General features: G+C 40.7%; 2 protein-coding genes and 1 long non-coding RNA gene across 5 annotated transcripts in view; 2 read left to right on the forward strand and 1 right to left on the reverse strand.

The window, feature by feature from the left end:
• The first annotated feature begins 2,285 nt into the window (after nt 1–2,285).
• Nucleotides 2,286–6,115, forward strand: TMCO2 (transmembrane and coiled-coil domains 2). The gene is made up of 2 exons (XM_006098139.3): nt 2,286–3,182; nt 5,717–6,115. Exons 1-2 carry the CDS (start codon nt 2,943–2,945, stop codon nt 6,029–6,031), a joined length of 555 nt encoding a protein of 184 aa, XP_006098201.1. The 5' UTR covers nt 2,286–2,942; the 3' UTR covers nt 6,032–6,115.
• LOC106698729 lies at nt 5,692–9,085 on the reverse strand. Of its 2 annotated transcripts, none has more exons than XR_001350115.2 (2): nt 8,778–9,085; nt 5,692–5,848 (listed from the first exon to the last, which is right to left on the reverse strand). It is a non-coding gene; the product is annotated as an uncharacterized LOC106698729 (long non-coding RNA). The 2 variants fall into 2 exon arrangements; XR_002831526.1 differs by lacking the exon at nt 8,778–9,085 and adding an exon at nt 6,506–7,141.
• A 170-nt stretch (nt 9,086–9,255) lies between these two features.
• ZMPSTE24 (zinc metallopeptidase STE24) overlaps nt 9,256–11,345 on the forward strand; it is a 34,609-nt gene continuing 32,519 nt past the window's right edge. Inside the window, exon 1 of one of the 2 annotated variants that reach the window (XM_006098141.3) lies at nt 9,256–9,536. In XM_006098141.3, the coding sequence (XP_006098203.1) occupies nt 9,414–9,536 (123 nt within the window). In that variant the 5' untranslated portion in view covers nt 9,256–9,413. The remainder of the gene's footprint in view (nt 9,537–11,345) is intronic. The other variant, XM_014463794.2, reaches the window with a different exon arrangement.

The following is an 11,345-nucleotide window of genomic DNA, read 5'->3' on the forward strand; positions in this document are numbered from 1 at the left end:
ATTGCTCCGTCCCCTCTCCTCCCCACCTCCCACCCCACAGTAGATTGATGCCTTCTGGCTTTGTACTACAGATTCGGGGCAACACTCCTCTTACATAAAGCTGAGTCTAGAAAGAGTATCTGCAGGAATAGCTTGTGACAGACTGCATTTAGAGTCTGAACCACTTTGAGGAAGGTAACCAGGATAGTCACATTTAATCTGTCAACCTGTATTTGGTACGTTTAGCTTGGAAAAGAAAAGACAGGAGGCACAGGAAAGCTATAGCCAAATATTTACGAAGCACATACCATCACTAGCTCCTGAGGATAAGAGTATTGAACATGACATGGTGAGTTTCCTGCATCACGGAGATTATAGTCTAGTAAGGAAGATAGACATTAAATGAAATACTGAAAGTGGTTAAGTGCTGCAATAGAAGCTTTGCCTGTGATGGGAACCAAAAAGAGGACAGGAAAAGCTTCTTTGAGGATGTGGTGTTTAAACAGAAATTCAAAGAATTAATAGGAGTTAGCCAGAGAGGATAATCCAATTATATGCAAAGGTTTTGTGGTGCAACAGCTTGGTATGGTAGTGACATTTGAAGTCTACTTGAAAGAAAAAGTGGGAAAGGGAAAGGAGAGGGTTGGATAGGTAAGCAGGAACCAAGTATTTTAGTGCCTTATAACCCATGTTCTAGATTTCAGATTTTGTTTGAAAGTCAACCTATTGAAGGCTCAAAAGTAAACCTTCCATATGTCATAAGTTGCCACGTGTAAGTAAAAAAAGCCCTAATAGGGCATAGGCATGATGTTGAAGACTACTAAATAGACACAACCGTGTGATGGCTGGTTGGCTAGGTGAAAGGATGACACTAAAGGTGGGCTGAGATAAATTCTTGGCCATTGGAGTTGTTCAGGTATCCAAGTGGGAAATCAAACAAATGGGGTTTTTGGCCTAGATTCTCTTTGAGACATATATTATTGAGATTTACAATACCTTGTATTTGATCATAAATATCACTACAAATAATAGTTGCCCTTATCTATATGTATAGCATGGTACTTTTACACAAATTATCAAATTCTCATTACAGCTCCTCAATTTAGGAATGACTCCCACTTTACAAATGAAGAATTGAGTCCCAGATTAATAACTTTCCCAAGGTAACAAGGTTAGTGAATAGTTGAACCCAGATCCATTATACTCTCAAAGACCTCATAACAGCTACTAGTATAAACCAAGTTTCTATACAAACTAGTACACAAATATGGTAATTAATAGGCATTTGATGAATGAACAATTTAGTCTGGAATAGATATCTGGAATTCTTCTAGGGGGACTTTGCATTCACTTAAAAATACTTTAATATGTGCTATGTGCCAAGCACTAGGGATAAAGTAGTCAATAAAATGGACATGGTCCCTGTCTTTCTTGAATTTACAATAGATGAGAAAAGCCTGTATTACACCAAAAAATGACACAAATCACTATAGTTGTGTTAAGTGCTTTGAAAGTAAAGTATTAGGTGCATTGTAACGGGGATCTAATTGAGTGTGGGGAGTCTTACATTATTCAGCTGTCACATCCCTATCTTTCTCCAAAAAGTTTCTGGTTATCATTCTCTGGTTTCTTACCTATGTTTTTAACCTGTTATAGTCAAATCCCAAGCCTTTTCTGAGTAACTTTAGCCCTTACTAAAAAGGATTCTGGCTACAGTCAATTGCTAGCAGACTATGGGTTTAACATCCATAGCAGTCACTCCTAAATTACTTCTCCCTGACACAAGTACTATATTTCCAACAGCATTGTAGACTCCATTTTCTGGAAGTGTCTCTGACACCTTAAGCAACTTATCATACCTCCTCTTCCTGGAAGAACAAAACAGTTATTCCTTCCCCACCCAGCTTCCCTATTCCTGTTGTTTCAGTCAACCACAATGAACAACTTGGAGTAGCACCAGACAATATTTTCTAAAAATCATTCGTCATAACTGATCCTTTCTTTCCTTATTGTGCCCCTCCCCACTTGGTGCAAACTCTCTTGTATTCTTGCTGTGTGTGAACTATCTTTTTCCATGTAAGCTGTTGGGGAACAGATCATACATTTTATATTTTCATATCGCCTTGCTGAGAAGATAGGTACTAATCAGTAAATAACTGATTTGATGACACACCAAATAGATTATAGTGCAACATGCTGTTTACAAAAGTGTTTAGAAAATGATACCATTTTTTCCCCTAATATAAATTGTTGAGGTGGAATGCCCTTCTGTAAAAAGATAAGCAAAATGAGGATCAAATGTGAAAAGTCTTCCTCAAGATCACAATTTCTTAATTATAACACATGAAAAAAGGGGATGCTACAAAATGATCCAGTTATGATCTCTCTCCACATTTACCAGGTAAACTATTCACTCTTTAGTAAAGCCCTCTCTAAATCCTGTCTTCTCAGATGTCCACGTAGCCTCAATTGTCTCATTTTTCATGTGAAAATATTGTGCATTCAATGGATTGTTGGAAATTATCCAAACACTGTCCAAGAAGGTAACCACTAGCCACACATGGTTACTTAAATTTAATTAAAATTAAATAAAATGTAAAATTCAGTTCCTCTGCCACAGTATACACATTTCAAGTGACTAGTAGCTACCATATTGGACAGGATGTATTTCCATCTTTGTAGAAAGTTCTATTGGACAGTGCTGTGCTAGAGCTAGGACTTGTCAAGATCAAAGAAAACAATATGACCAAACTGAAAACGCAGGCCAGTCAGTACCTGGTTGGTTTTGAGTGAGAAGGTTCACTGGGTGAGTGGGAAGCAAGCTGATTTTTGGGACGGTGACATCACAAACCACAGCTCACAGGGGCTCTAGAACACCTGGGCTCCCAGGCCACTTTCCTTAACTCATATCTAGGGTCCTGAAGACTCTGAACATGTAGCTCTGGAGCTGCTGTCTTATTAAAATGCCAACATCTTCACCTTCATCTTCTATCTGGGACATCATAGATTATGCCTCTTTGAGCTCAATATGGAATTGGCTCCAAGCAACTTTTCTGGGACAGACTAGTGTGGCTCAGCAAACAAATTTGGGGCTAATAGATAATCTTGCTCCAGTTCTGCAAGCTGCCCTCGGGATTTTCTTTCTTATTTTCTTGGCAGTAGGACTATACGCCTTATGGAAACGAAGTGTTCGGTCAATTCAGGTTATACTCTTTTGTTAGAGAAATTTAAATAGTTATACATTGAAAGTTGATTCTCTCCCCATATTGCTACCATTCTGTCTTAACACCATGCAGATGGGCAAGGGTGAACTCGTCTCTGAAGGTTTTTTAGTTGGTTGAAACTAAATTGTCCTTAAAAACTTCCCCCAATTAGGTTTTGAGCATAAAAATGCTTTCTCACAATTGTCTTTGGCTTGTCTTATAGCAGTGGTTCTAAACCTTCCTAATGCTGCGACCCTTTAATACAGTTCCTCATGTTGTGGTGACCCCCAACCATAACATTATTTTTGTTGCTACTTCATAACTGTAATTTTGCTACTGTTATGAATCATAATGTAAATATCTGATATGCAGGATGTATTTTCATTGTTACAAATTGAACATAATTAAAGCATAGTGATTAATCACAAAAACAATATGTAATTATATATGTGTTTTCCGATGGTCTTAGGCGACCCCTGTGAAAGGGTCATTAGACCCCCAAAGGGGTCGTGACCCACAGGTTGAGAACCCCTGTCTTATAGTAAAGTAGATCAAACAAGTTCACAACCTGAAAAGGCAGCCTTACCCCCAAATTTATTTATTTATTTATAAATGTTTTTATTGGTTTCAGAGAGTAAGGGAGAAGGAGAGATAGAAACATCAATGATGATCAAGAATCATTGATTGGCTGCCCTCTGCATGACCCCCACTGGGGACTGAGCCCACAGCCCAGTCATGTGCACTGACCTAGAATGGAACTGTTATCACCTGGTTCAAACACTGAGCAACACCGACCGGGCACCCCCACATTTATTTGATCACTGATTCATCTTTGAGTATCTACTATGTGCCAGGCGTCATTCAGGGTACCTTTTCTAGAATAGGCACCGCGAGTATGACTAGGATCTTGGGTTCTTACTGTGCCATTGCTTTGTAACTGATGAGGCATGAATAGTCAGTCATTTAGTCATCATGGTGTTTTCATTATTTCCTTGTTTTAACAAGATAGGGTTCCATAAGTATACAGTGGCTCTTTTTGGTAAGAGGAGTATAATTGGCTGGGATTATGAGAAACATTTAGGATTTTACATATTTCTGTGTAATCATCTAAAATAATACCTATATTTACAATATAGTCAAAATGCTTTGAGAGTCCCAACAATTTCATGATATGAAGTTATTTTCATATGGAAAACAAAAATGAGGTGAACTGAGGTTCAGTGGAAATGAAAGGAGATAGGTTTTAAAAAAGACTGTCTTAAAGAGTGACTGGTTTACTTGGCAAATGCTAAAAGAAATTATTACCAAATCATTTTACAGCATGTCACTACTGTTGAGGAAACATGGTCATATGCATTCTCTTAATCTTTCAAACCCTGCATGGTAGGCAGGGCAGGGATTATCATCTCAATTTTATAGGTGAGGAAATTTGGTTATCACCTACCCACGTTGACAGAGACCGGAAAAGCTGAGATTTGAACCCAACTTTTAGGATTCAAATTCAATTCTTTTCCAAAATCTCATTTAACATAAACTGACTTAAATCCCAATATGGATGTGTATGTATATACATATTCACATACACACATTATAATCAGATAATACAAGGCAAAAAACCAAACTCTATCTGTAGTTCTGAGTTCTGTTCTTGTATGGTTAATGCTTAGTTAAATCAGAAAGACGAATTTACAGCCCTCCACAAACTCAGCCAAGAAAAAGCGGTAGTGTAACAGAATGGTAAATAGCACGGGCGCTGAAGTCGACTGCTGGGGCTTAAATTTTGGTTCCACCACTTGCTGTGTGACCAAGAGCAATCACTTAGCCTCTAAGCCCATTTCCTTAACTGTAAGATGGGTTTGCTAACAGTGCCTTCCTCAGGGTTGTTGTGAGGATTGAAGGAGTTACTACTGTATATATAAAGCTTAGCACATAAATATCCAATAAGCAAGTAGTGCTGGTATGATAAGGAAAAAAGATTGTTTGTTTGTTTTTTATTCTGGCAGGAATCTGTCTTGGTACATTAAAAGTTTTTGCCATGACCAGGAAATCCAGTTTTTTAGACCACTGTGTCCTGAATATACATGTAAGTCTGAATTCCTGGATTCCAGTACTGGCTCTACCATTTCCAAGTATATGACCTTGGACAATGACAGGGTCCAAAATGGAAGGTAACAAAATGGCTATTCAGTTGTGTGTTTTTGTTTGTTTTTTGTTTTTTACATAATTAGGTCATGCACAGGCAAGGGAACTCCTAGCAAAGAGCCCTGCATGTGGCAAACTTTCGGCAAAGGGTATCTATTATTGTAATCTTTATTAAGTAAATGCAAATAATAATCCCTGACCTGCCTACTACTATATTTTGTGGTGAAAATCAAAAGATGAAATAGGGGCAAAGATGTTTTGTTAAACAAGGCTTGGAAAAGGAATGAGGGGTTATTGTTACCACTCAGTTTTTGTTTTATTCTGTATCTATAGTAAACTGGCATTTCACGTGAATAAACAAGTAACGTTCAACTTGTGTTGTTTTATTTTAGAGTCTGTTGTTGTTTGTAATCACACTCTACAGACTTTACAAGAAGGGCTCAGAGTTTTTGGAGGCTTTGCTGGTCAACCCAGAAGGGATTCATCTCCCAATTCAAGACAAAAGTATCCTCCTGTCCTTGGGTCTGCAAGAGAAAATTTTGAAACAACTTCAGATGGTGGAAAGCAAAGTGAAGAACCTGGAGGGGATGATTATTTCTCAAAAACCTGCCACGAAGAGGGATTGCTCCTCTGAGCCCTACTGCAGCTGCTCCGACTGCCAGAGTCCCTTGCCCACATCAGGGTTTACTTCCACATCTGAAATCTGATGGACTCCAATCTTTTCCAGACAAGCACCGTTTCCCTTGTGTGCAGTGGTGTACCAATAAAGGTAGAGAACTGTATTGAAATTACCCTACAAGGCCTGGCTTTCTATCAGTAGGGCCCAACTTTTTCTTGTGTGTTGGGGTAATATTGGGAAGGGTGGTGGTTTAAAATGTCTCTGGGATTGTGGTGCCCGCTCAGCAGGCTGGAGACCCGAATCTAGGGATTGGGAAAAGAAGGGAGAGGGGTCATGGATATGGCCTTCAGTTCCATACCAAGGAGGTTGGGTTGAATATAATAAACAGCAAGAATGTGCCATTGGAGGGCGATGCTGTGGACTGTCCTGTAGAGGTAGGCTGGCCCTTGTGCTGGTCTTGGGTATAAATGAACTATTTGGCCCAGGAGTTTCCCTGCATTAATTACTCAGAAGTGGGCAAGGGTGGGGGTGGACATAAAGGAGACTGTTTAACTTTATCCACCTTTTGCTGATACTTCCTCTGTGCTGAGCAGTGTGATAATTCTTGGGAATCTGTCCCGAGTGTTTCAGGAGCTCTCGGTTTGGCTAGCTGGACAGGTAATTTCAGAACTTGACTTTAGGGGAACTCTCATATGAATTCAGTTTGGCAGCGCCTTGGCACACTCAGTTGGTTAAAGCATCATCCCAATGTGTCAAGGTTGCAGGTTTGGTCCCGGTCAGGGCACATACAAGGATCAACACTATGATACAATTTTCACAAGTATGGGGAGATGGTAGCTAATCTTTATTGGGCAAGCCAGGCACATTGCTAAGATATTTACATGATTCTTCTTATTTGGTCCTCACAATATGAGGAAGCAAATACTATTATTCTAATTTTACTGATTGGAAACTGATAGAGAGGTTAAGCAACTTGCTAACATATGGTACAGCTATGACCAGGACTCAAGCAGCCTGACTAAATGTGCACTCTTTAGCCACAAAGTTTGGAGCTTCTGTGAGATTTTGGACCAACTGCAGCAGGCTGGCTGGACCTAGACAGATGAAGACAAGAAGACTGAAGAGGGCATAGCAATGACAGACCAAGGGAGAATTTTGAAAAAGTGTTTATCCCCTCATATTTTAAGTTAATATCTAAAAGTTTCCATCATTCATTTAAATAGTTGCAATGGAGCCCTAGCTGGTTTGGCTCAGTGGATAGAGCGCGGGCCTGTGGATCGAAGGGTCCCGGGTTCGATTCCGGTCAAGGGCACGTATCTCAGTTGCAGGCTCCTATCAGGCCTAGGCCCTGGTCGGACCTCATGCAGGAGGCAACCAATCAATGTGTTTCTCTCACAGTGGTATTTCTGTCTTTCCTCTCTCTTCTCTCTCTAAAAATCAATGGAAAATATCCCCGATTAAAAAAAAAGTAGTTGTAATGCATGTAAATTCTGGCAAATTATAAATAATGACAATTTAAGATAAAATTGTAAAATTACTTTTTATAATGTATCCAACAGAATCCACATAACAACTGAATAACCACTATCATCCATTTAAAATTACACAAATAAGCTCTTTAATATTTGTCATTTCTACATTTTCTTTTATCATTTCTAATTTACATTTATATTCCACTTCCCCATTAAATGTTATCTGAATGTAACTTTTTGTTAGTAAAACCTTTAATTGATCCTTGTTTGAGATAAAAATATGTACCTATTAGGAGTAGAATTTTTTTAATGTTCCTGTAATTGTATGGGTCTATGTATTAGAATTCTTTGAATTGACTAATCATTATAATGATCATTACAATTAATGGTTAAAAATCTGTGCAAAATGATACGATTACATTTAATACATAAACATAAAATGTAAAACACTACTGGAAAAGTATTTCTCAGTGAGATGGATGGGGCTTCCTCACCAATTAATTCATGTGTCTGAATGACTACTTATTACTAATAGATTCATTTTTTTGTTTTTGTAGATATAGTGCTGAGAAATATTACTCCACAAATAGGTATGCTAGTTTTCTAATAGGCATGTCAATCAATTCTTTAACTTCCTTCTCAGTTATATACCACAAATTAAATAATGTCCCTTCATTAGCTGACAGTTCAATTAGGTCCACCACTAATTTTGTTGAAAGCAAAGAACTGAAAACATTTTGACTTGCAAAACAATTTGTTATCCTGTCATTAGAGACCATCGCTTTCTGGAGTGACATTTAATTATGTAATTACTCTCATTTAGAAGCATTTCGGAAAAGTTGAGAAATTCAAGATAGTGTTAATTTCCACACATCATTAGCACTACAATTTCACTGTAAATATATTTTAGTTGCAGATTTAGCTCAATTCATTGTAAATAATAATTATGCACAGTAGCAACGCCACTCTGTCAATCCAAGTAACCAAGTCAGATTTATCTTCGGTCAGGAAATATTTCACTTGTCAAGTCAAACCAATGTGTTAACAGGCGTCCCCGTGACCACATTTCACTCCTGAATTCCAAGACAGACCTGGCACTGTGCTTTGATCGGAGTTGGTCCCTACATCACGGTAGGCCCTTGCACTTTGCTCCAGAGCACTCTCTCTCTCAGGCAAAATGCCGCCTTGGACTCGCCGGAGGTGGAAGAGGCGAGATTTGGAATGAAAATCTCATCACTACCGCCCATTCTCTAACACGCCTGAATTCAGAATACCCCGACACAGGCCGAAACGCGGCGCTTACAACGCCAGCCTCTCTGTTGACTATCCCTTCAGTCTGAAGGTATCCCGGGATGAACATACCACAATCCGAATAGCATTAGTTAGAGGAATGGCCTCTAGAGCCTGAGACGTCCGCTCCTCCCAGGTTCTTCCCAGCTACTTCGGGGCGGGAGCGGCGGTCCCCTCTGCCTGAGTGCCCGCTCGGCCCCCTACCAGTGGGCTGGTCCTGGCGGGGAAAGACGGCTCAGTTCGCGGCCCAGCAGGGCAAGCCCCGAAGCGAAGAGATAGATGCAACTGCGGATCTGGAAGCTAGAAAGCAGCGCCAGAGGGAAGCCGGAAGCCTCGGCAGGCCCTCCGCAAGGAGCTGAAGGGAAAACATGTTGGTGTGCATCTCAGCGTGACCAGGTCGCGGGCCGGAGCTGGGGTTGGCGGAGGCCGGAACGCGGCGTCAGGGTTTCAGTTCTCCTCGAGTCGGAAGGGCGGGAAGCGGAACGGTCCTTTTCCGGCAGAAACGAGGCGGTCCAAAGAGGCGTGGGCACGGGGAAGACTATCTGTGTCACACTGCCGGCTGCGCGCAGGGCGTGGGATGGGGGTGGCTGTCGGAGCCGGGACGCTCGGAAGGGACGGAAATAGCTGTAACACTGACGGGACGCTCGGAGGGGACGGTGTTGGTGTGGCACTGTTGCACGCTTCAGGAGCCGGCGGAACCCGGTGGCCATGGGGATGTGGGCGTCGCTGGACCCCATGTGGGAGATGCCGGCCGAGAAGCGTATCTTTGGGGCCGTGCTGCTCTTCTCCTGGACCGTGTATCTGTGGGAGACCTTCCTAGCACAGCGGCAGGTGAGCCTACAGAGCGCAGCTAATGCCGACGCCCGGCCAGCTCTAGGCCAGCCATGGTCTCACCCCAAGTCCCTAAATGAGCCTGCGGCCCCAGCACCCAGCCTCGACCCTCTGGAGTCCCTACTGAGCCTCCTCATTTGGCCCGATGGTGGGATTGGCCTTGAGAGGACCCGGGGCCTTGGGCACGTTTTCCGCAACGTGATGGAGGGACTCGGGCGGGTTAGGGCCTGGAAGGGAAAGCAGCCTTACACCTGCCCCACGGCTTCCTTAAGCTCCCCGGGGGGGCTGATCTTTGTGATCTATGGCAGCGATCCATAAGCCTTCAAAGGGAAGATCCTAACATTTTAGAATCACGACTTCCTCATGACTTTTGTACAATCATGCTCAACCATAGAATCAGGAAACCATTTTCTGAAAATAAATCCTTCCGAGGGCCCGAACTCTTTTTCCTTAAAAAATAAAGTTGTTTTTTTTTTTTTGCTCAGTGGATAGAGTGTTGGCCTGCGGACTGAAGGGTCCCAGGTTCGATTCCGGTCAAGGGCATGTACCTGGGTTGCGGGCACATCCCCAGTAGGAGATGTGCAGGAGGCAGCTGATCGATGTTTCTCTCTCATCGATGTTTCTAACTCTCTATCTCTCTCCCTTCCTTTCTGTAAAAAAATCAATAAAATATATTTAAAAAAAAAAAAAAATAAAGTTGTTTTTATTTTTTTGCCCAAAGAACAATCTTTCTTGTTTTTATCAAAAGCTTCTTTATTATTTTTGTTTAAGCAATTAAAACAGTAAAGTAGACATGAAAGTTACTTAGCAGTTCCCGGGCGATGATCATAACAGCTTGATGGACTAGAGATCTGAACTTTTAAATGGGATAGATTTTAAGTTTAGTTGACTGCTTTATTGCCATCTCTCACTGCTGGTTTGCTTTACCTACATTCTTCTGTGTTGTTGCTGAATTGTGTCAGCCAGGATGGCTATGAAAACCTTTTTTTTTTCTTGAGCATTACAGTCTTTTTCCTCTGCAAATTTCTTCTCTCATTTGACATTCTGCATGAATCTTTAAATTGGAACATTTAATTTTTCTATATCTGTCAGTGTTTGGGTTATATCTTGATCTCTTCTTTCAATCCAGAATATTCAAAGAGGCATTAATATGAATAGCATTAGTTTCTCTGACCTAATAGCTCTTTGGATAGCTTCATTAGTTCAGTCTTGTTCGCCTAGAGAAGATACTTTGCAGAAAGGAAGCACACAATATGTAGTATCCAAATTGGGGATGGATTTTGAACATCTCTGTCTTACTTTAATAATAAGCCTATTTCAGTAACTACTTTTCTATAGTGTCTTCTTTACTCAGTTATGCTTTCATGTAGTGCCTTTTAATGAGGGTTTGGTAAAATGCATAACAATAAATAGAGAAGCCATTTGTCATAAAACCACTGTAGAAGATACTGTCCATTATATTGTTCGGTATCTGTTCCTTGTATTATGTCCCATGGGCTTAAAGTATCTTTTAGCATTTGGTTTAACGAGAAAATTTGTCTTTCTTGAAGACCTGATATGTTTGTATCTGTTATTCCTCAAATTTCCCTTAATTTGGCTGCTTGGACCAAATTTAATTACTAGCCACAATATCTGTTAATACTCATGGTTAGCATATTTGGTTCCTTGTCCTTCCCATGAATTTGTTTTCTGTATTATAGGATATATGTTATACCTGAAATGAACGGTATCATTTGTGAAGTTACAGTTTGGGTTTACATATGCAAGCTGAAGTATGATGATAACAACCCTGATTTTAATCTTACATAG

The sequence above is a fragment of the Myotis lucifugus genome, unplaced genomic scaffold, assembly GCF_000147115.1.
Source record: "Myotis lucifugus unplaced genomic scaffold, Myoluc2.0 scaffold_222, whole genome shotgun sequence".
In the NCBI taxonomy this organism is placed as follows: Eukaryota; Metazoa; Chordata; class Mammalia; order Chiroptera; family Vespertilionidae; genus Myotis; species Myotis lucifugus.

Bases quoted from the DNA above. Each gene is read 5' to 3' on its own strand.
- TMCO2 (XM_006098139.3), top strand. From the start codon at position 2,943: ATGCCAACATCTTCACCTTCATCTTCTATCTGGGACATCATAGATTAT. The intron at 3,183-5,716 runs GTTATACTCTTT...GTTTTATTTTAG, and splicing joins GAAGTGTTCGGTCAATTCAG to AGTCTGTTGTTGTTTGTAAT.